Below are 21,777 nucleotides of genomic sequence, written 5' to 3'. Positions count from 1 at the left end.
ACTAATCACTGTCTTTAAAATGCACCATTTATGATTACACTTCCACCACGGCTGCTGTTAATTGTTGCGTGTATCGGCGCTAGATGAGCAGGGGGTTCGGTAGGAGCGGCAGGGCAGCCGTTGTGCTGAGGGTGTGTAACGTGCCATCAATATGGGAGTAAAATTGCAGCCTTTGCCATCTGCTGAAGCTGCGCACCTTGTTTTCCAGACAGGGATGTAACTTCCCAGCCACTAAACAGCGCATACTTGCGATGGCAGAAGAGAGCATGTGAGTCTGCTCTGCCTTTCCTGCTGCCTACTCTGTGACAGGAAGAGCCATAGAATGACAAGAGAAGCTGACATTTCCTCTCATCACTGACTGGTCTGACAAGCCTGAATTGATGCCTCCATAAACACATGAGCATCCATATATACCCTACATACAGGCCAATCTCGTATCTCCCAATTACAGCAGATTAAAAGCAATGTCTGATCCTAAGTGTGTGTGGACTCAGGGGGAAGCGGTGACATTTGCGACTGATGCGCGACGTATGTTGGCGGAGCTCTGCTCAGGCCAATTGAGGTAATATTTAATGTGCGTCCCACTCTTGATGGGCCCGGCCAAGGCTGGCATGACAGCGTGAGTGGCGTTTGGGCCCTGCCCTCAGAGCACACTCGGCAGATCCCCGCTCGCCCGGTGGGAGAGCGTCACTGATGTCGTGCCATCCCACCACTCGTTGAACACCTGCAGTGCACCTCCTACCTATGCGCTACAGAGCTAGACCTCTGACTAGCTGCTAATTAGACTGCCACCTGTTTTTTTTTTATATTTAGCTCTGATATTTAGAGCTTGACAGCTATTGTTTTGAAGGAAATAAGATGAAAACAGTTTGCCCAGAAAATTAACAGTTCAATGATTTGAACCTGATGGACTTGGATTGGGGTCAAGTTGGGTGGTGACCGAGGGATTTTCAATCATGACTGTTTTTTATTTTATTTAAAAAAAAAATTATCAGAGTTTGAAAGCGGGTTTGTTTTTAGTTTTTGTTTTTTCAGAAAATAAGGTTTGTTTTTATCAGTTTTAGTTTCCTTTTTTATTTTTGTATTTCTGGTGTGATTTCAAATACATGATAGTATTGTGACATCGATACATAAACATTATTTTAGAACAAAATTTAAAATAACCATCTGCAACTTAAATACAGGTACTGTACAACAGTCCACAGACTTTGAGTGTACAGTAATTGCAGTGCAGAATACCGCTTTGAACGTTAGATACATCGCACATTAACGTCTAAACTAAAGTTTGAATGGTCTCACTTTCTATATCCCTTACTTGCTAGCTTAAGTCGACAACTTGGTGGATTTGTGGTTTGAATTCCTGTTAAGTGACAAAAGCATGGAAGCCATGCAGGCCACAAGCACGGCTGTTGCCGTAGAGCGATACCATGTGTTACTGCCGCAAGATGATGTCACTTCTTTGCAACATTCAGCAAAAGACCACAACTCCCAGACGACGGTTTTAAATTACTTGTCAAAGACAAAAACTATTTTCGAGTAGTCTTTTTTTTTTTTTTTTTTAGTTTTGCTATTGTAAAATGTGTTTTCACCTAGTTTTGAGTTTTGTTTTTTTATGAAGGATTTTTTTATGTTATTTTATTTTTCGTTAAAGTTCTACGCGTAGGCTCTATGAGTAGCATAGTTAATTGGACAGCTGCCATGTAGCGTTGTACAGCTAAATTGAGCCTCAAGAGGAATATTTGCAAACACATTGCGTGACCTCAGCAAAGAAGAGTTGGAGAAACATAAAAATGAATTAAGTCTTGAAAACACGGTGCTAGTGTTCCCTAGATGTGTGTTCACATTAAACCATACCGTTAAGCTTTATTTTTTATAATTTTGCTTACTTGCAGTATCTTGTGCATTTGATTTTTTTTCCCCCAACATCATATTTATGCATCCAACTACACAGAACGGTGTGGTGTGTTATTACCTTTCATTTGATTATGTTTGTAGTAATTATTGCCATCATACAACGTGAACAGTATCCACACTGGCCTACCAAAATCATTCAAGCTCACAATGGCAAAGAGAGCATTAGCCACTCGCCAGTGTATCTTCCAGATGATTTGAATGGATGATTTGAATGGATGAGAATTGAGCTGTCTTTCGGTATCCTCATTGTAGCTACTGAAGTGATACATGCTGATAAATGGCCACCAGGCATCTTTCAGTACCGTAAAAATTCAGCAGTAGATTCCATTGATTTGATTTAATTATAATCATTATTGAATGAAAACCATTTTTAGTTTTTTTTTATTCTCGCTGCCAATATTGCTCAGATAATAAATGTAGTGTTTTTAGAATAAGCACAGCTCTTTATCTGAATGTGTTCTCACGTAGTATTTGCGGGAACTTTCTTTTGTATTAGTGTCCAGAATTTACACTTTTATCAATATTCATGTAATGAGTTTAATGTGCTCAGTTCATTGTCTTGTTGTCTTTAGATCGTAAAATGGGTGTTGAACAGATGTCCTCAACCGGCTCTTCTGTACACAGTTTGACGTCCAGCAATGTTTTTCAATTTAGCAATAATTCACTCGCCATCTTGGGCATTAATACGTGACCCCCCCCCCACCCCCCGTGTTAGAGAGGTGCAATTTCTTCAATAGAAATCTATTGGCAAGAAGGTAAAATAAGAACAGCCGAGATATTGTTTTCACGTAATCTTTTAGCGTTCACGCATGCTGTGATTTATCAGGCCGAACGCATGACTCTTTGTGAGCGGAACATTTGTAAGCGAGCAGACAAGTCCCTTGTATTTGCAGTTATTAGTCAGAGTTGACTGTGGCGTGCTCGGCCGGCCGGCCACTGGAGCTCAGAGTGATGAGAGGAAAAGCCTGTCACATCCCGCTGACAAACGCACAGATTTATGGAGCCCACATCAGGATTTTTTTTGTAGCAACAAATGCATTTGCCATGAAAACTATAAAAATGGATCACCGCAAGGAGTCGGAGAGAGGGGAGGGGCCAGGATTTAAAGTTGAAAGCGTGACTATTTGTCCCTCCCGTCTCTGATGTGTAAGCTTTGCGAACCAACTGATCAAACGCTGCTTCTAATCCGTCTGAGTTTGTTAGGTTAATCACTTTATTACGCACAACAATACAGACAACATTTAAAAGTGCTTGCTGTGAGGAGAGTGCCATATTTTAATCCCGAGCTTTCAACCGTTCTCATATATATCGCCTTGATTTGTTTAGAGTTGGCCTTTCCGCATGTGTGCCGCTAGAGCGAGTTTGCCGCAGCCGCTAACCTCTTTCTGTCAGCACCAGCCTGAAGAGATTAGCTGTATGAGTGTCTCTTGTTCCCCAATGGAGGCAGGCCCCAGTCCATCTCAGTCCCGGCTCTGGTCCGAGCCAAGAGGATGAGGGGGAGACTGAGCGTTAGATGAAGGAAAGGGGTGGGGGGGGTTGAAGTCATAGAAAACTGTGACCATGATTGCAGTAATCCCGTTATCTCTCCTGCTAAAGCTGGCCACTCCAGTGACCCGGAGACACAAATGTTAAGCCGCCTGTGTCTCTCTTCTCTTTTCACTCCATCTCCCTCCTTAGCCAACCTCATTGAATGTCAGATGGTGGTCCGGCCTCCGTCGGATTCCAAAATTGGCAGTCCTCGCACAGTCCGACCCTATCGCTGATTCCGTTAGAACAAAAGGTGGGGTTCTCCTGCAGTATATGAACTGGCCGTCCATCTCATGCATCTTAATGTTGTCACAGTTGTACGGGGTCAGGCGACTTAACCGTGCCCGCCCGGCTTATCTTCGGCGCATTCGAGCTCTATTTGGCTCTGCCTTTGTGATTAATGCATGATTTGATAATCTAATTAAAAACCTTGCATTGTTTTCTTCCCCTGTAGAATGAGCTAATAATACGGTCAAATTTAGCTTCTCATTTATTCGCTCGCTCACACTGTCATTTGTTGACAGGATAATGGGGCATAAAGAGGCCCATTATTCTCTCAGTCCAGAGCATATGCACACAACATACTAGCCCAGCAGGGTTGTTTTAAACCAAGGACACAGTCACGCATGTAAAGGACGGGGTTGTCCTTCAAAGGGATCACGGTTCAGGGTGCCGTGTTATGGGCCTTGTTTGATCGTAATCCTGCCGCATCAGTCGCGCACCTGACACACACGCTTAGACAGGTGAGTTAGTATGCATCTGGTGAGCAAGATAACGCCGTCATTGGCATTCCACACCCTCCTTTTCTTGTTAACAGGCCGATAGATCTCCTACTGTAGGTCAGAGACCTGATCAAAGTCCGCCAGCTGCGATTTGCAATGCTAATTTGGTGCAACAAATAATAGTGCTTAAGAATTAGACTCCTGGTGAAGCCCTCATAATGCGCCTTTTGTCTGTGTAAGACCCATAATAGCAGAGGGCTTTCAATTCTTAAGGGGATATCTGTGCCCCTGCTATTACGCCATTAGACGTCTTAGTCATCGTTAGACACCCTCTGTCTGCAACTGTCCAAGTCCATAAAGGCGCACTTACATATGTATATTTTGGTGTTGTGTGAGAAGAATATCCTGGTAGAGATCCTTGTAGGGAATACAATCCGTGCTAATAAGGCGATTGAGTACAAGGCAAACAGTGAAATTAGAAATGCACAAAGCAAACATGAAAATTCCCCACTCGGGCCGAGCTGAAAAGCGCTTATTCAGGGAGAACACGCATGCAATCACAAAAGCAGGTAGACATTCAGAAAATATAATTAACAGCTTCCTTATTATGATTGCAACGAGGCCAGTTCATCCTGGGGAAAGAGGGCAGCAAATTGAATCAGTGTTCTTCGAAGAGAAATTATTCTCATTCCCCACTTTAATGAAGTCGTTCCCGTCATCGTGGCAGTGGAGGACTAAAGGTGGTAAGTACAAGGGCTAAGTGATTTTGAAAAATCATCTAATTGCAGTATTTTTTTTCATATGCTCTTATTTTTTTAAGGTCCTCTTGCCACTGCTTTCTTTATCAAACACAAGCAATAAGGTAATTTATATGATAATACACAATATCAGATGGTACATAAATGTTTTGGCCTTATAGGTTAGTAGTTTTATGCTAAAATAAAGGTAAATGAATTCATATCAGACAGTTTTTCGCTACTTCAACTTGAGTGTGACTCGTTCACGACAACTACACAAAGACAAAATGTACTCCTGTGAAAAGCCATGACATTGTCCAATATATTGTCAATGGAGGGGGAAAAAGACCTGACTGATACCTTATCGTGTAATTGCGGTTAAAAATAATCTAACGCTGCTTAGATAGCAGATGTCATGATGTCAGAGCTTTCAGACATCACTGGGGGTGACTCAAAATTAGGTGGAGGTGACCACCTCTGAAGTTAAAATCCAATTCTCGTGATACAGCAGTCTCAACATGCTAATCGGATACAAGAGAGAGACAAATAAAATATGTCGCTGCACTGTCCAAGTGTAAGGTTCTGCTCACTCTTCATCATAGAATCCAATGAAAAAGTATTGGATGCTTGCTTCAAAGGTTCTGGCTTTGATGAATGAGTTGTAAAGGTCGCAAATTTCATCACCCCGTTGCAGATGATCATTTGGATGGCCTCCCCCAAAAAAAAAAGAAATCCCACCGAGATTAAAAACTTTACAAATCTCTCTCGGCACACAAACAAAAATTAAATGAAGATGATTTGCCAGAGAAAACAACGAGCAATTGACTAACGGCTTGTACGCTTCCTTCATCACAACCCAGGTAGTAGCTCACAGTACTGCATGACTGCGGTGTGAGCATGCTAATGCCGGAAAACATCCCCCACACACACCGTATGCACACACTGAGGTGTGGGGGGGGAGATCAACCTTGTGGTGACATTAAAGCTTTGTGGAGACAAGTGGGTGTTGCCTGCTGTGGCTACCTGCGGAGCTGCGATCATCCCGTGTTACGATGTGCTGCAGGCCTTCTTCCCGCTTTGCTTGGGCATGTCTCTGTGGGAATAAAGAGCAGAGACACATCTACGGTGCAGGGTGTCTACCAACTATGTGTGCTTTAGTCAAAACGTACTCTGTGATCCAAAACCTATTGACACACTGCCTCGCTTGTTTTCATAGCCCTCTCGCTGTTTAGTGGTGGATAGTGGGTTACTTTTACCCGAGGTTGGGTTCAGCATACATACGAATCTGTCTGAAGGCACTGAGCTCTACTTAAATGTAAATGCATCTTAGTGAAGAGCAAGAAGAAGAGGCCGAGAAGGTCCCCTACGAAGCTGCAGGAATAGTTGTTCCTCCAGAGCAGAGAGACTTTACCATGGATTACTAAAGAATACATCAAAAGATTCCTTACTAAGTCAAAATGATTTTAATTCATGTGGAGGGGGGAAACGTTTTATTTGAATGATATGGTCTGGATCGCAGTCACATCATGGTGGGTGTCAGGGTTTTCCAGATTATCCTTATCGTATGATTATGTTGGAATGCAACCTGTAATAAATAACCTAGCTAGATTAGTTTTATGCTTATGTTGGAATGCAACCTGTGATAAATAACCTAGCTTGTCCCATCCTATACAAAGTCGTAAAACACCCCTTGCTATGTTTTGACTAGACGTCAAGGGCTTTCTCTATTCCGTCCACTCTTACCCCCACCCTGTTTCTCTCCGAGAGTCAGACCTCCATTCGAACATCGCTGTACGTACAGCGACGAATGGACTCTCCACCTGCAGGTGTCTAAAAGGACTTACTTGTCTCCCATGTGGTTCTTGCAAAATAAGTTGGAGTGAGCAAATCTCTAACAGACATATCCCCCGTCATGAACGTGGATTGTTCTTCCTCTGTGTTAATGAAAATGTTCCCTCTCATCTTTGTCCCATCAGGAGGTGATGGAGATGGAGCGGCAGCTCGGCGGTCGGCTAATTGACGAGCCTCACATCCTGCTCTTCAAAGACAGCTACCACAACCTGCGCCTGTCCATCCATGACATGCCCCAGGCCCACTGGAGGAGCAAGCTGCTCGCTGGCTACCAGGTACGTATCATGGTGAGCCAGTGGGGCCGAAAGAAGGCAGGGGTTGGGGTGGGCTTGCTCAGAATCCCAGCACGAGCAAGGACATGTAATACAAATCTATCCATTGGTTCTTCCAAGGTCAACTCATAAATATTGTTATATGTTTTTTCTGTGTCTGTAGAGAAATGAAAGAGAAACAACAAAAGCTCATCAGAGCCCTTTTGTGATTGTTAATGAGGGCTCACGGTCGACTTGTTTGTCTGGACTTATACATGAATAAAACAAACATAGTATAAAGCAACATCCGTGGAATGCATGTAATTGTTTTAATGGTCTGTTTGGAGGCTCAAACTTGAGCTCCTGCTGGATTCAATGCCTTGTACTGAGATATTGTTCGAAAAATGTTGAACTTAAATCACCTCTAAATGGTTATTCTTGTGAGCGGCGCTCAAGATTCATGGTGAGCACAAATTCAGCCGAAACAGGCTCCAGCGCACTCATGACCTTAAAGAGACTAGACGCAGTACTTTAAAGAAAGAAAAAATCCAAAACAACCCAATTTAGATTAATGCAACCCAACTTCCTGGATTGTTTTGCACAAAAAAAAAAACCTCATTGGGTCAGACACAGACAAATATGTGATTGTCCACAGACTCGTCATTATACATACATTACATTATAGCTCAGTCAGTGCAGTAACCCAGAGGCGCAAGTTGATTGATCATCTCACAACCTGGAAGCTGCGAGCTGTCTACATGCGCTGGCCACACTGTGGCCCGGTGAGGGTAGTTCAAAGAGGACTGGAAAATGGTCTGGCTGCAAGCTGAAGCTGCACAAGGTCCCTGTAGAGAAAAGGCCAGGTTGTGCCAAGCAAGCACAGCGGTAACATTGTACCCTGCACAAAATCTTCCTCAGGACTGAGCCTGGAAGTGCTTCCCTCACAGCAGTGCGGTGGGGGGAAAAAGGTCTTTAGTCCCCCCTGGGGCCCCAACAGGACTTTTGTGTTTTTCACCTGTCTCGCTGCAACATCTGTCCGCTTGGGTAACAGTGCCCCTCGTTGGTCACTTTCATTCACTGCGGCCCCTCTCAAACACAGTTCTTGACAGTTGTTAAAGGGAGGGTGAAGGAATGAGTTAGTATGCCCTGCTTTTTCCCCCTCCTTTCTTTCTCTTCATTCCCCGTGATCTCCGGGGATATACGGATGAGGCATGAATATGGAGCAACAGAGAGAAAGATGTCGGAATCATCAGCTTTGAATACATTCCAGGAAGCGCATCCTTTTTTTGTGCGACAGTAGCAAGAATTTACTTTGTATGCATACACTAGAAGGGAGGGTAGTCTTGGGAGACACCTCTTGATCAAACGATTAATTATTGTCCCGAGTATTTTTGTGCCAAATTGAAAATTCATGTTTAAGAAAGGCATTTAGATGAATTTCCTATAGGTTACATTGTATGAGCCCATTTAAGGTCTTCCTGGTAAACACTGCATTCACACCGTTTTTATTGTGTGTCTTAATTAAGACGCATAATGACTCAATGCAGTTGGCGGCCGAGTGCTTAACTCTGTTCATCTAATAACAACACTACTGATTAATTGACTCATCAAATGCAACCAGTGGGGCACAAATTTGCACGTCATAGAATAATTCACAGTGGTTACACTTCTATTTGAAGGTGCTGGATGGAAGTTTGTTCCCTCTGGTTTGTGCTTTGCAGACTTTTTCTTTACCTTTAGAAGCTGTGCAAGCAAAATGTTGCCACATCTCCGTGTCTCCTTTGTGCACTCCGTACTGCGGATGGGTGCAAAACCTTGAGGCCATTTCTTTTCCACTCGAAATACACTCTGTCGGAAGTGATGCTTTTTGGGATGCGTGGTTCACTATATTGCTGCTTGAACCTTGCCGTATTCCCAATTGAAACAAAAATGACAAAAAAAAACAAATGGTATCGTTTATTTAACAGCGGGGTATCGCAGTACTTTTGTAATACTTGCAAAATTCACAACCTGTTGAATTTCAAATGAACACTAGAACAACATCCCTAGAAAATCACAATGTCCAATCATGTGTGAGCTATTTTTGTAACAAGTGACTTGTGTGAGATCATGACATTTTTTACTTTGTTGAAAGAAGTACTTATCAATTTTGCCCAAAGCTGGGTTCCCTTCGCCCTCGAATAGCCAAGGCTTTAGTGCTAGTAGTGCACATATTTTAACAAGTGTGCAGTTTTGCCATACGAGTAACCTGATGTTTCATTAATGTAGCAAAGATGACCAACTGTGCTACTGTCATACAGCCATGGAGATGTAAGATCACTACTACTAGTGAGAGTACTAGTCCATGGACTGAACCAAGATAGCAAGGATATTGAATATGTGTAATTACTCTGGGCATCCTGATCTAATATTGAAATCAGATTTCGGTCCAATATCAGAAAGAAAAAAAATACAGTGTCGGATTACTGTGTATACACAAGCAATCCATTCCAGAATGCACTCCTGCTTTTCTTTGGAATAAATACGATACAACACAGTACATCTTTATTTACTGTATATAGTGCTTTCAAAATGTTGCAGTATCCTATCAGAAGTGGAAAAGTAATATCGGCACACCCCTAGTAAATACTCGCTTTCCATGGGTCTGAATCATTGTTACTTGCTGCAGGAGATCCCTTTCTACCACATCTGGAACGGTTCCCAACGGTACCTGCACTGCACCTTCACTCTGGAGCGCCTCAGCCTCAGCACCTGCGAGCTCACCTGCCAGCTGTGCGTGTGGCAGGTGGAAGGAGAAGGGCAGAGCTTCAGCCTTGACTTTAACATCGCCAAGGTAACATTGAACCGCTTATCCTCGCCCGTTTTGGATGCCTTTTGAAGTTGGACAGTTTTTCACGAGCTCTCGTCGTCACAAACAGGACACCCGAGCCGTGGACTCCGAGTTCCTGTTAATGGACACTAACGCCACCGCCCTCGCAGGGCCCAGCGCATTTCAGATCCCATACCTCATAAGGCAAAAGATCTGCAGCAGCCTGGACGCCCCGTGTCCCAACGGAGCCGACTGGAGAATGTTGGCACAAAGACTCAAGCTCGAGAGGTAAAGAGCGAGCCAGAACAAATTGTTAGCTGATCAATCATCAGGACTGCGCATTGGAACAAGCAGTCTAGCAAATATTGCCGTGCAGCCCCTATTATACTCGGTGAGCAGAGCAAACATCACAGTCATCGTACCCTCTACACCAGTGGTTCTTAACCTGGGTCATTGCCCCACCCCCCGCCACGCCCCCCCGTCCGCGGATGGCACCACTGCTGGTCAGTAAATTGGCAACCAATACAAACTAACGGCAAGTAAAGTAGAATAAATGGACAACTGCTCGCTTATTTTATCATAACTTCTATTCAGCAAACTCTTCTCCTTGTCATTTTTCTTGTGTGACAGGTTAGATAAACACGCAACACATTTCATGTCGCATTCCACAAATGGTCACGATCGCTGAGTGCTTGGCTCAGGCCCACTTTGCAAATAGGACAATATACAGATTTACGATTGTTGACCCCAACCGTTTTCCAAGCCAATCGGGAAGACACTCACTCTTAACAACCTTAGAGACATTAATGTTACCACATTAAATTTTTCAAAATTCATGGAGCTCTATAGCAAACCTTATCGTAATGGGTTGTATTGTAATAATTTGTGCCATGAAGTTTTCGGGAAATGCAACCAAACAGAAGATTTTTCCGTATGTGTGCCTTGCATGTTTGGTTTTCTTGTGACCACCCTTGCATGCTACTTTTCAAGATTGAGGAGACTACCTCGGAAATAAGCTCCACTTACTACAGTTGAACAGCACTGCAAAATAGCAAAACACAGGGAATGATTCCAAACACAGCCCAAGGTACTAGATAACTTGATTTGAGCAGTTTAAACATTAAAGACTTGTTTTCTTCAGGTAAACTCTCAAATGTATACAGCTTTTCTCTGTCAGTTTGACATTCCCTTTTAGTAGGAATGGAAAGGTAACGCGCAAAGAATCCATCAGCAGCAAATCTTGAAACTAGTAGCTCGGAGCCTCTTTGTTTTTTTTAAAGTGACACAACTGGCGTATTTCAAAAGAGTTGCAGCCATAGATCCATTTTACACAAATTTAATTTCTACCCGGCTAATGAAACCAAATAAGTAAAGTTAATTTGTCTGATCAACTTTATTTGCCCTGATTAATCACCCGGCGAATTGATGCAGTACAGGTTTAATTAGCAATGCTGTGCTCAGCAGAATCAATTCTCAATTAGGCCTGAAGATCGCACGACAATAACTTCTCGCTTTGTTTGATGCGTCCTCAACGACACGTGTTACTGAGGAGTAAAATACAGCAGATTATTTGCTTCTTTGCCATTCTCTCACTGTATATTTCATTTATTTACTACCACATTTCCGATAATTATCTCTGGTAGCATCAATTAAAACTGAGCACTATTATTTTTGTAAAGGAAGAAATTCTGGTCCTGTGTTGGATATCATTTTGCAGCTGCTGTAGGCTATATGTCATGTGTTTGTTTAATATTATTATTTTACCGTTGGAGATTAAAATGAGTAAATGTAACAAAAAGTTTGAAAAGGTAGCTTAATTGCCCTTCAAAATTCATCACTGTGCTCTCTATTCTACACTACAGCATACACTGCAAAGTAATAGACTTGCTGTGACCCTTGTCAAGGTGAAAAGTATTTGGTGGTGTGTTCAAGTCCCAGCGCAGTGCCTCAGAGGTGCTCAAGCGTTTCTACTCCGTTGTGTGTTCTCCTCGAGAGTTAAGGTTGTATCGACGCAAGGCGAACACAAAACGAGCATTAAATCTAATCAGTGTGCGCAAGTACATTGGCAAGCGGGCAACACTCAACATCAAATATACAGCCGACTGGGACGGCCACTTTGTTGTCATTGATTGGGCTTGATGGCCAAAGGTCGTGCACCTAAAATGGGGAAAAGGTCACTTCCGACTGTGTGAACTGCAAGACGTCCATGGAGGCTTTCCTAAGTGGGATTTAGAACCTGTTTCAACGTCAAATAGAGACGAATGAGGCTTTTGCTTTTAAGCCTCTGTTGGGCTTCAAATGAAAATTGCTTTTCAGTATTGTTTTATGGCCATTGCAAGAGCCTGATCTAACTTTTCTGTAAACAATGTGCTGCACGCCAAGACTGAAAGTTGGTGGAATACATGACAAAAGACAATTGTGGAAAATTATCATGACCAGTCATGAATCGAATTCATGAACCCTCATTTGACTTTTTAGTCAATTATATTTGGCTAAACTTTTAGGAGACGTTTTTTTGTCCCCCATGCACAAAGGCATGATTGGGTGTGGCAAAACGTCAGTTCTGACCTCAACCCAAACGCCTTTAAAATGAGCCAAAACAAACCCAAAAATATGGACATGCATCTTGTATTGTCATATCATGCACACACGTTTATTTTATAAAACAAATGGACTCTGTAATATTACACTTTATAAAACCATAGAGTAATAATAATAATAATTTGGGAAACATGATTTAATTTAATATATTTTTAACATGTTGTTACCAATTTATTTCATTTTTTATCAATCAAATGCTATTGTGTATATCAGTCAAAATAATTGTGATTCATATTTTTATTTACTCTATGATAGATAGCATCACTTACTGCATCACTTTTTTTGCCTAATAACTTTAGTTTTAGGGTATTCGTGTATGCACAACATCCACTGAACAAACATAACATGTGTCCAGAATATAAAGAACTTTTTGGAATCTGTAACTAATTCATTGCAACTGTTTTTTTTTGTAATCGCTGTTGTGCGTGCAGACACATGAGCTTCTTTGCATCCAAAGCGAGCCCAACTTCGGCCATCCTGGACCTGTGGGAGGCGCAACATTTCCACAGCGGCAACATCAACCAGCTGGCCGCCGTCATGGCGGACATCGGCAAGCAGGAAGCCATGATCTTCCTGGTGTCGGACGGCGAGTGCTAACAGGCTGAACTCAGAAGATGAGCGGAGTGGAAGAGTACAATATAGACCATCGGAGCTGTCTGTTCAATCAATGTAGGAGGATGCAGTTTTAAATCGCTACACCGAGAGAATCACATTCAAGCGGCACAGTTGAAAACGCTGCTGCAAAGATGATATGCCCCGCCCCTTCCCGCGCCCAACTTTCCTCATACATAATTCCAGGCCTTATGCAGCACTTGATGTAATCCGATCAATAACGGCCAGTCATTTAATTCCATTGAAAACTAACATCTGGAAAGTCTTTTGAGCTGTCATTCAATATCCTTGATATCTATTTTAAGGTCCGTGTCCTCGTACATTCTTTGTCCTCCAACTGAGTCCACTAGTAAAACAACTCACATTATTCCCTGCTACTGTTATTTCTGCACATGAGGAGGACAGTTTTGGCATAGTAGTGAAGTGACATTTGAGTACTTCTATGAAAACACTAGATGTTAACTAGTTGAATTTTATAATGTACTATATGACGATAGCAGTAGAACGTTTCCGTAACGTGTGTGACATTTCTGTTACTAGTGAGGTTAAGCAGCCCGGTTCCAAATGTACCATTTGGACGGTACGAGTTGCGGACCATTGCACTAGTTGACAGCCGCACACTACTCGAGTTATTATGAAATTGTACTCGTTAACGTCTACCAGTTCACTAGTTGTGGAAAAAGACATTACTAGTGAGTTTGTTTATTTGATAAATTGTTTTCTTAATCTTTTAGAGGCTTATGTTGCTAGCTGAAGCGTGCTAAGAGTGAGTTTACTCAAGAGGCACAGTTTAATTTTAAGGACAAAAAGCACCACTTTTTTTCTCATATTTTTTTTCAGTAACAATTTTGTTGTTACAGATTATCCCTAAAAGAGAATTTTTTTATTTAACATTTTCACATAGCAATCATTTACATTTTAAATGTTCTTAAAAATATATTAAGGATTTTTCAAGTGCCACTTTCTCCAAATTTTGGATGCCGTCGTTGTCGTTTGCGCTTTTCTTTTGATTGTAGGGGATAAAATGGGAAATTTTGGGAAAGAAATCTAGAGCTAGTAAGGACAAAAACCTGAAGCGGATATCAAGGTTATCAGATATTTAAAGCAAGCACTTTCTGCAATTAGGATGAAGGTTCATCTGAGGACCACAACCACCCCCCCTCCCCCCACCACCACCACCACCACCACACACACACACACACACACTTTGTTTCAATGTTCCATTTGTGTTTTGTTCAGGGAGGACTCGTTCATTTCTTCACTTTAGCTCACACACCATTGCTAATGAAGACGCCGCGGGGCCTGGAAACACTTGGGAAGCAACACGTTGTCACTACCCTAAGTGACGTGTCCTCTAATTGTTGTAATGGCGAGGCACGCGTGATGTTTGTCGTCCAAATAACATGCTGTGGCTAGCGTCCACTTAAGGGCCCGTTTGGGGTTTTTTTGTGCTTTTTCTGAAGCCATGTTTGTTGCTGTTTTTTCAAGTAGCACATTCTCGCAACTGCCGTGTACTCAAAGAGAACATCCGCAGGTTTGATTCCCAGTTCAGCCATAGTGTATGTGTGTGCGCGAGTGAGTATGGTCCTCCTCAGGGTAGCATGTGATGTCTATAAAGTTGTCAGGAGAGGCCCCCCGCCCTCCCTTCCTCATTAAAGACACACTCAGTCAAACAGCTGGCGTATGCTCCGAAGCCCCTTGACACACCGGAGCTTCTTTTTTACGATTGTCACGATTTTTGGAATGTACTTTTATGTTTCTGCGCGCTTTGCAAAGAGGACGCTTTGTTTTTAATGGGGCATCTTAACACTATTCTGACAAAGCTACTGCAGCAGCTCCTTCTACCGACGACTGTACTGGCACTGGCCACACCGCATAGAAAACAAAATATTTCCAAAGTGACACAACCAGAATATTGCTAGAATATAGTCAGACTTTTAAAGCAAAAGTTTTATGTCCTAATGGGCCGAGAATATTTTTCAGACTGTTACGTAGAGTGATGGTGAAAATGTAATATTATAATATTATATCATGTACAACACTACATCATCATCGGTTTAAAGTCCGTTTTCCAGGCGCCGCTGGGTTGGACTGGGTTCTTGATATGGCTTTCTTCCACTGGGAACGGTCCATGGCCATCTCGTGGTTGATGCCGAGTGCCTTCATGTCGGCTGACACGGTCGTCTGCCAGGTCTTTTTAGGTCGGCCACTGGGTCTTGTTCCCTCTACGTTATACGACATAACTTTCTTCACCCAGTCGTTCTCGTCCTTCCTCACTACATGTCCGTACCATCGCAGTCTGCCTCTCCTCACCACATCCACTATGGCCTCCACTCCCATCTTCTTTCTCAGCTCTGCACTGGGTTTTTTCTCCCTCATTGACACACCACACATCCATCTGATCATCCTCATTTCTGCTCTGTTTAGTTTTTCTTCGTGTTCTGTTTTCAGGGCCCATGCCTCACTTCCGTACGTCATACTACTTCTGACGCAGGCGGAGTACACTTGGCCTCTCATCTTCAGGGATGGGGCCTTAGATGTTAAGAAGGGCATGAGTTCCCTGAATTTCTTCCACCCACTTCTCACCCTTGTAGTCACTGCTAGGTCCACCCCACCATCAGCGTTAAGCATGTCTCCAAGGTAGCAGAAGCTGTCCACCACCTCGTACATCTCAGTCATCCACTGCACACCGACGTCTCCCGCTGGCTTTAGCATCTCTGCCACCACTCCAGATGGTCCAGCTGCCTTTCCATCCTTCATGGCTTTCATGGCTTTCCCCACTTCCGTTCGCGTGATCTGGCCACATTCACCCTCCACTTCGTCGCATCCCACCTCTCCATCCCAGTCATTCTCCACATTCAGTAGCTTCTCCATGTACCTTCGCCATACTTCCTTCACTCCTCTGTTGTCTGTCACGATGTTGCCATCCTCATCCTTTACAGTGTAAAGTGATGTGACCGGTGCAAACTGTGTAAAGTTTACACAGTTTGCACCGGTCACATCACGCCTCTCCTTAACCATTTGCTTTGCTATCTTGAAGAAGCTCTTTCGTCCTCTCTCACTCTCCAGTTCACTTGCAAATTCTTTCCTCTTGGTCTCTTGGGCCTCCCACACTGCTGTCCGTGACGCCCTCCTTGCTTCTACATACCGTGCTCGGTCTGCCTCCCTTTTAGATTTCTTCCATGCTTTATGGCACCTCCTCTTCTCATTCACCGCTCTTTCGACGCTGTCGTTCCACCACCATGTCTCTCTTTGTCTTGCTTTACCCTTTGACCATCCGCACACCTCCTCTGTAGCTTCAAGCAGAGCCTTCTTCATTGCCTGCCACTTGCCATCCACACCACCCGACTTCATCATCTCCTCCACTTCTTCTGCTATATGCTCAATCTTCTCCCTAAACTCATTTTTACTCCCTGCGCTATGTAACTTCCACACCTTCAACTTGGGAGGATGCTTCTTAGCCCCCACCTTCTTGATTCGCAGAGTTAAGTCTCCGATGACGAGGCGATGCGGGGACACACACTCTTCTCCGGGGATTGCCTTGGCATCCCTGACCAGGTTGCGGTCCTCCTTTCTGACCATGATGTAATCTATTGTGCTCTTGTAGCCACCCGAACTGTATGTTACTAATTTGGCTTCGTCCTTCTTGAAAAGCGTGTTGCACAGCACCAGCTCCAGTGCGTCGCCGAACTCTAGGATCCTCTCTCCTTCTGCGTTCCGCATGCCGTACCCCTGTCCCCCATGTACCCCCTCAAAGCCATCTGACTCCCTCCCCACGTGTCTATTCAGATCACCTCCCAGAATTATGACCTCATTCTGGGGGATCCCTGACAGCACCATGATGGCCTTGTCCCAGAACGCATCCTTCTCGTCCTGACTTCTGCCAACTTGAGGGGCATAGATTGAAATTACGTTTGTCAGGCGCTTCCCAACGATCAACTTCACAAAGATGATCCGCTCATTTACCCTGCTAATGCTGAGCACTTGATCTATCCACTTTTCAGCGATAAGTACTCCAACACCACCAGTCCCTTCATTGCAGCCTTGCCAGAAGAACTTGTACCTTCTGCCAAATGCACCCAGCATCCTTGCACTTCCACCCTTCCATCTCGACTCCTGAACACAGCAGACATCCACCCTTCTCCTGTGTAGAGCCTCAACCACCTCCCCGGATCGGTGCGACATGCTGCCGATGTTCCATTCTGGTTCAGGCCTCCCCGCAGTCCATCGGGCTGAGAGCCGTCATATCCACCTGCGGTTTGGCCTCCTTTTCCATCATTCTTTTTGTCGTAGGCTGATAAATGCCCACGGGGTACTTAAGGCTGTACCCCGCCTCTTCTGTGTTTGTCTAGCCATACTGAGAATATTTTTGGAGCAAAAAGTCTTTACAGTCGGATGCCCTTCCTGACACCAACCCAAGGGGAAATTGATTTTCTGCAGGGGTTGACTCCCTTAGCCCATTCCTCTCCCGAGGAGCCCACTGGGCAGTGGTACTATTTAACCCATAGTTGGGGGCTGGTTCGTGGCCACCAGGGCGTGTCCACACACCGGTGGGCCTGCGTGCCGCACGTCTAGGGGCCAGACCTCCTCCGAGTCCCTTGTAGTTTTGCCTGGGTCCGTGTTGTACCCAGTTACCATGTGTCGCCGTGTGGAGGCACTACATAGGGCTTGCTGTTAGAGAGGCTATGTACTGGCAGGGAGAGACTTACGCACTCGGCTCTCCCGTTCGCATACTGCTAGCCAGCGGTGAGGGTTGACAGTGAGAAGTGACATACACTGGGCACTCCACCAACACACTAGACGCATCACAACAACCCGACTTGGTCTTATGAAGTCAGACACACCAAAATTACACTACAAAATTAATAAAGTCAAATGTGACTTTTCCCTCATAAAAACATAAAAAAGGGCATTGCTGCCGGGGGGGGGGGGGGCTTGTCATTTACACGTAATAAATTTTACATTTTAATGTGATAGCTTTCACGTTAAAACTTGACATTCGTGTTCGGCAAAACAAATCATCCCTACAATAGTTCCAATTCTTGTCACTTGCAGAGTCCGTTTTGTGTCTTGTAAATCAAACTTACTAACTATCTTAATTTATAATACTTGAAAAAAGTAACAAAATAAAAAATATAAGGCCAAGCGTTTGAAAAGATTTAAGATTTTAAATTAAGACGCGCATGCCTATATTTAGGGTTTAGCCACTGACTCAAACTGGAATGAACTGTTTTGTTTTGTTTTGCCAAAAGTCAAACATGTCACATGTTTAATGACTTCATAATGTTAAAACATGAAATGTTATCGCTTCATAAATTGCAACGTACAATGTTTGTATGGCAAACATATCTCCCACATAATGTGAAATTTATCACATTAAAATGTGAAATTTATCACAATATATTTCATGTTTAAAAATGAAAGATTTTTCAAGTGGACATGTGCACAATAAAAGTGTAAAATTTAAACTTTTTCATGGAGTTCCCATAAGTGCAATGTTCTCATAACTAGAACGTTTTACATGATTGTGAAGTAACGCATATTTTTTCCCTAACACGTCTTTATTCTTTTCCCACTTGAGCTTTTTTTCCCCTCCAAGGGCCAGCGAGCATTTGGTGCAAAAATGCCCCGACAAATTTGTCCTTTAGTTTCAATCCCTTCTGACACAAAATGTTGAGCCCACCAAATATATCTCATTAAAAAGGATTACATCCACGTCATGTAATATAATACTTTTTCTATCGCAGTCGAGTGTTGTCAATTTGCATACAGTTAAGTGCGTGTCTGTGCGCAAGCTGAATTGGTAACCAAAGTTTTCATCCTTTTCATTCCGATGTTTTGTTTTTTCTGTGCGGCGAGCATTCACATCTGTTTTTTAAGTCGTAATGTTGACTGTGTGTTTTTGTGCTATCACTTTGTAAAGAAATGTAAATTATATTTTAATATGAAGCCAAATGATAATAACAAATTAAAAAAAAGACAATTAATTTGCGCGGCATTTGTCAAGTCTAAACCGTGACGTGTTTGCCTATTTAACTGTTGTTTGGCGATCTAGCAGTGGAGAATTTCTGCAGTGTTATAAGGCTTTAGAGAGGCTCTTTACGAGAAGCTTCAGTGTTTGTGGTTTGTTTCTCATCACATCCGTGTGTACGTATGACTGTCAGCATTTAAACACGAGCTGCAACGAGTCAATCACCAAGTTGGGGCGGCTGGAGGAAGACATGGCCATGTTGGATAAGCCATGCCAGTTGTTCAGTCGGTCCAAGTGTGTGGGTGGGTGTGTGCGTGATAGTTTTGTTCGTGTGATAATGTGTGTGTCTGTGTGGTTGTGCGTGTTGCTCGTGATGTGTGCGTACATCCCACTAATGTAATTCACGGGATGTCGGCATATCCAAAGTTTGCTTACATCACCACTGTACATTTTGTATCACTCATTCCTATTTGAAGTCGAGTTGCGCGTGTGCGCATTACATGCCATGTTGCTCTTGTTTACTCCAAATAGACTTTTGTACTTGTGAACTGTTTCTGTTCTTGAGTCAATGTTTCTTGCCTTTCTGCATTCAAAAATGCTGTACTTGCTACATATGCCACTGCGCTTATGCAATTGTATAATCCCGATTTTGAGTTGTTTTTAGTTGGGTTTCATTTTTGCGTTTTTACTGTCGATGTAAATTGTCGTGGAGATTTTTTTGTGGCAAAGGAAAAAGTTCGGCAAAGGGAGATTTTCTGTACTTTTTGGACAATGATGGATTTGTTGGTAGAATTTTGGAAATTCGTTTCTAAGTGCTTTCAAGTATTTACTTGGCCTTATGTACATATATATAAATATATATATATATCTCGAACTATGACATTTCAGAAAGGTATGTATAGGAATTGAACCTAAAATCTCTGTAAATAAATTATATATTGTTAATTCAAGGACTAGGTGTTTTACTTGCAATTGGCATATTTGTTGTTGGTTACATTTTAGTGCAGATCTGGATAGACAAAGTTCAGGAAGTAGACAATAACTGATCGCAAAATGAGAGCTGATTAATCCCATTGGGTCCCATTAAGTGTTACTGAGCACATAGTGTTGCAACATCACAAGAAAGATGTTTATTGAATCAATCCAGCAGTAACCTAAAATAAGAGATTTCCTGAAGCAATATAAAAACATTCAGCAAAAGTCTAAATTTCAACAAAAAGTAACTGCAGGTTGGGAGTAACATTTGCTTTTGTTATAAATTGTACTATCTTTGGGGACATAAAATACAGGTTTTTAAAAACATCTTGTCATCTATGGAAAAAAAAACTAAATCGTTATTTTTTTGTCTGTAATACAGTTAAAAAAGGGTTAAATAACATTTACAGGTTATTCTCCATACATCTGCACTGATGCTAAAACAAAGTTCAAAAAACGTTTCCGTAAATTAAAATGAGTCAAAATGTTTTCCACTGTCATTGAACTGAAGGTAAACAATGTAATGGTGTGGTTGAACGTGTCAACCCGATCCGTTTGAGTGACACGCTGGCTATTTGGTACGAGAGAAGTAGCGAAGCTTCTGACATCCGAATGAACATGGGCTTGACTGTGACTCGAGCCAGAGACTACGTTTTCGGACGTGGGGAACTCACACAGGGGCAAAGGCGTGGCCTTTGCACAAGGGCTTGTCCTTCTTGGAGTAGAACGTCTTCCCCTCCAGGTTGATCTGGCACAGCTTTGCACATGCAGGACAAAAAACAAAACATTGTTTAGAGCAAGCGAAAAGGAAAAATGTTCAGCCTTTGTACCTCATTGAATTGAATGTGTTACAACATAGGAAATCACAGAGGAAAATTAGCAGCGAGAGGAGAAGACGTGAGAAAGGGACACTCACAGCACAGACGAAGCACGTATCGTGCCAGCTGTAGCCCAGCGCCTCCAGGAAGCGATCCCCGGCGTCGATCTTAAAGTCGCAGCCGTGACATTTGGTACCAAACATTTTCTCGTAATCTGAAAAAACAGCGATCTTAAAAAACGTGTTCTCTGAAGGGGACATATTATGGAAAAATGTGACTTTTAATGTCTACTACGTCTCCTGGTGGTGAGAGATTAAATCTGGCCAAGCACCTGGCTGACCAGCATCCAGAGTTATACCAGCCGTTTTACACGTGATGCACTACATTAAATTCCCTCCAAAATAGAATTGAATTTGTTTTGTTTCAAATTTGTAGAATTTGACGGGGCAAGTAAAATGACTACAATCTTCAACAGCCCGAGCTTACAATATGATTGACCTAAAATGGCTTTAGGCTATTGTAAAAATTGCACTTGCAGCTTTCTTTTGTATAACCCATTTGACACAAATAGTAAAGATTTTTCTTTTCAGCGTGGCCCTTCACATTGTGGTTTAATAAAGGTCATGTCATGTATTCTCTCTCTACTTGGGATGATAAATCAGAATGGAGTGTGCATTTGCCAGTGTGGTCACGTTTCCAGACATCCTACGAACAAATGAAACGCTCATGGCAAGCCTTCCCATAGCGTTTGTCGACTTTGTTGCTTTAATGAGTGTGAGTTGTCACCTCTCTCGCAGTAAGGCTCTCCCTCCTCCATGTAAAAGGCTTGATTCCTGATAGGGGACTTGCAGGCTGCACACTTAAAACACTGAACGTGGTAGGTCATCTTCAGGGCATGCATGATTTCCTGATGAAACGAGAAAAGCTTGTAAATGTTTTATTTTCACCTCGGCTACAGCATGCATTTACATCCATTAAGTCCTGTTTAA

At 42.9% G+C, this 21,777-nt stretch overlaps 2 protein-coding genes across 7 annotated transcripts in view; one reads left to right on the top strand and one right to left on the bottom strand.

The window, feature by feature from the left end:
* Nucleotides 1-20,368, top strand: part of unc5a (unc-5 netrin receptor A) — a 161,182-nt gene extending 140,814 nt beyond the window's left edge. For all 5 annotated transcript variants that reach the window (XM_088387621.1, XM_088387638.1, XM_088387630.1 and 2 more), the window contains 4 exons: nt 6,877-7,026; nt 9,671-9,835; nt 9,921-10,099; nt 12,844-20,368. In XM_088387621.1, coding sequence (XP_088243747.1) covers nt 6,877-7,026; nt 9,671-9,835; nt 9,921-10,099; nt 12,844-13,009 — 660 coding nt within the window. In that variant the 3' untranslated portion in view covers nt 13,010-20,368. The remainder of the gene's footprint in view (nt 1-6,876; nt 7,027-9,670; nt 9,836-9,920; nt 10,100-12,843) is intronic.
* Nucleotides 20,103-21,777, bottom strand: part of pdlim7 (PDZ and LIM domain 7) — a 30,782-nt gene continuing 29,107 nt past the window's right edge. For both annotated transcript variants that reach the window (XM_088387669.1, XM_088387678.1), the window contains exons 9-11: nt 21,575-21,695; nt 20,887-21,002; nt 20,103-20,727 (exon numbers count right to left, since the gene is read on the bottom strand). In XM_088387669.1, the coding sequence (XP_088243795.1) occupies nt 20,641-20,727; nt 20,887-21,002; nt 21,575-21,695 (324 nt within the window). In that variant the 3' untranslated portion in view covers nt 20,103-20,640. The remainder of the gene's footprint in view (nt 20,728-20,886; nt 21,003-21,574; nt 21,696-21,777) is intronic.

Source organism: Syngnathus floridae, chromosome 1 (genome assembly GCF_059516105.1).
Source record: "Syngnathus floridae isolate MCC-2025c chromosome 1, RoL_Sflo_1.0, whole genome shotgun sequence".
Classification (NCBI taxonomy): Eukaryota; Metazoa; Chordata; class Actinopteri; order Syngnathiformes; family Syngnathidae; genus Syngnathus; species Syngnathus floridae.
The sequence above is the reverse complement of the archived record's forward strand: the minus strand, read 5'-3'. Positions and strand labels throughout refer to the sequence as shown.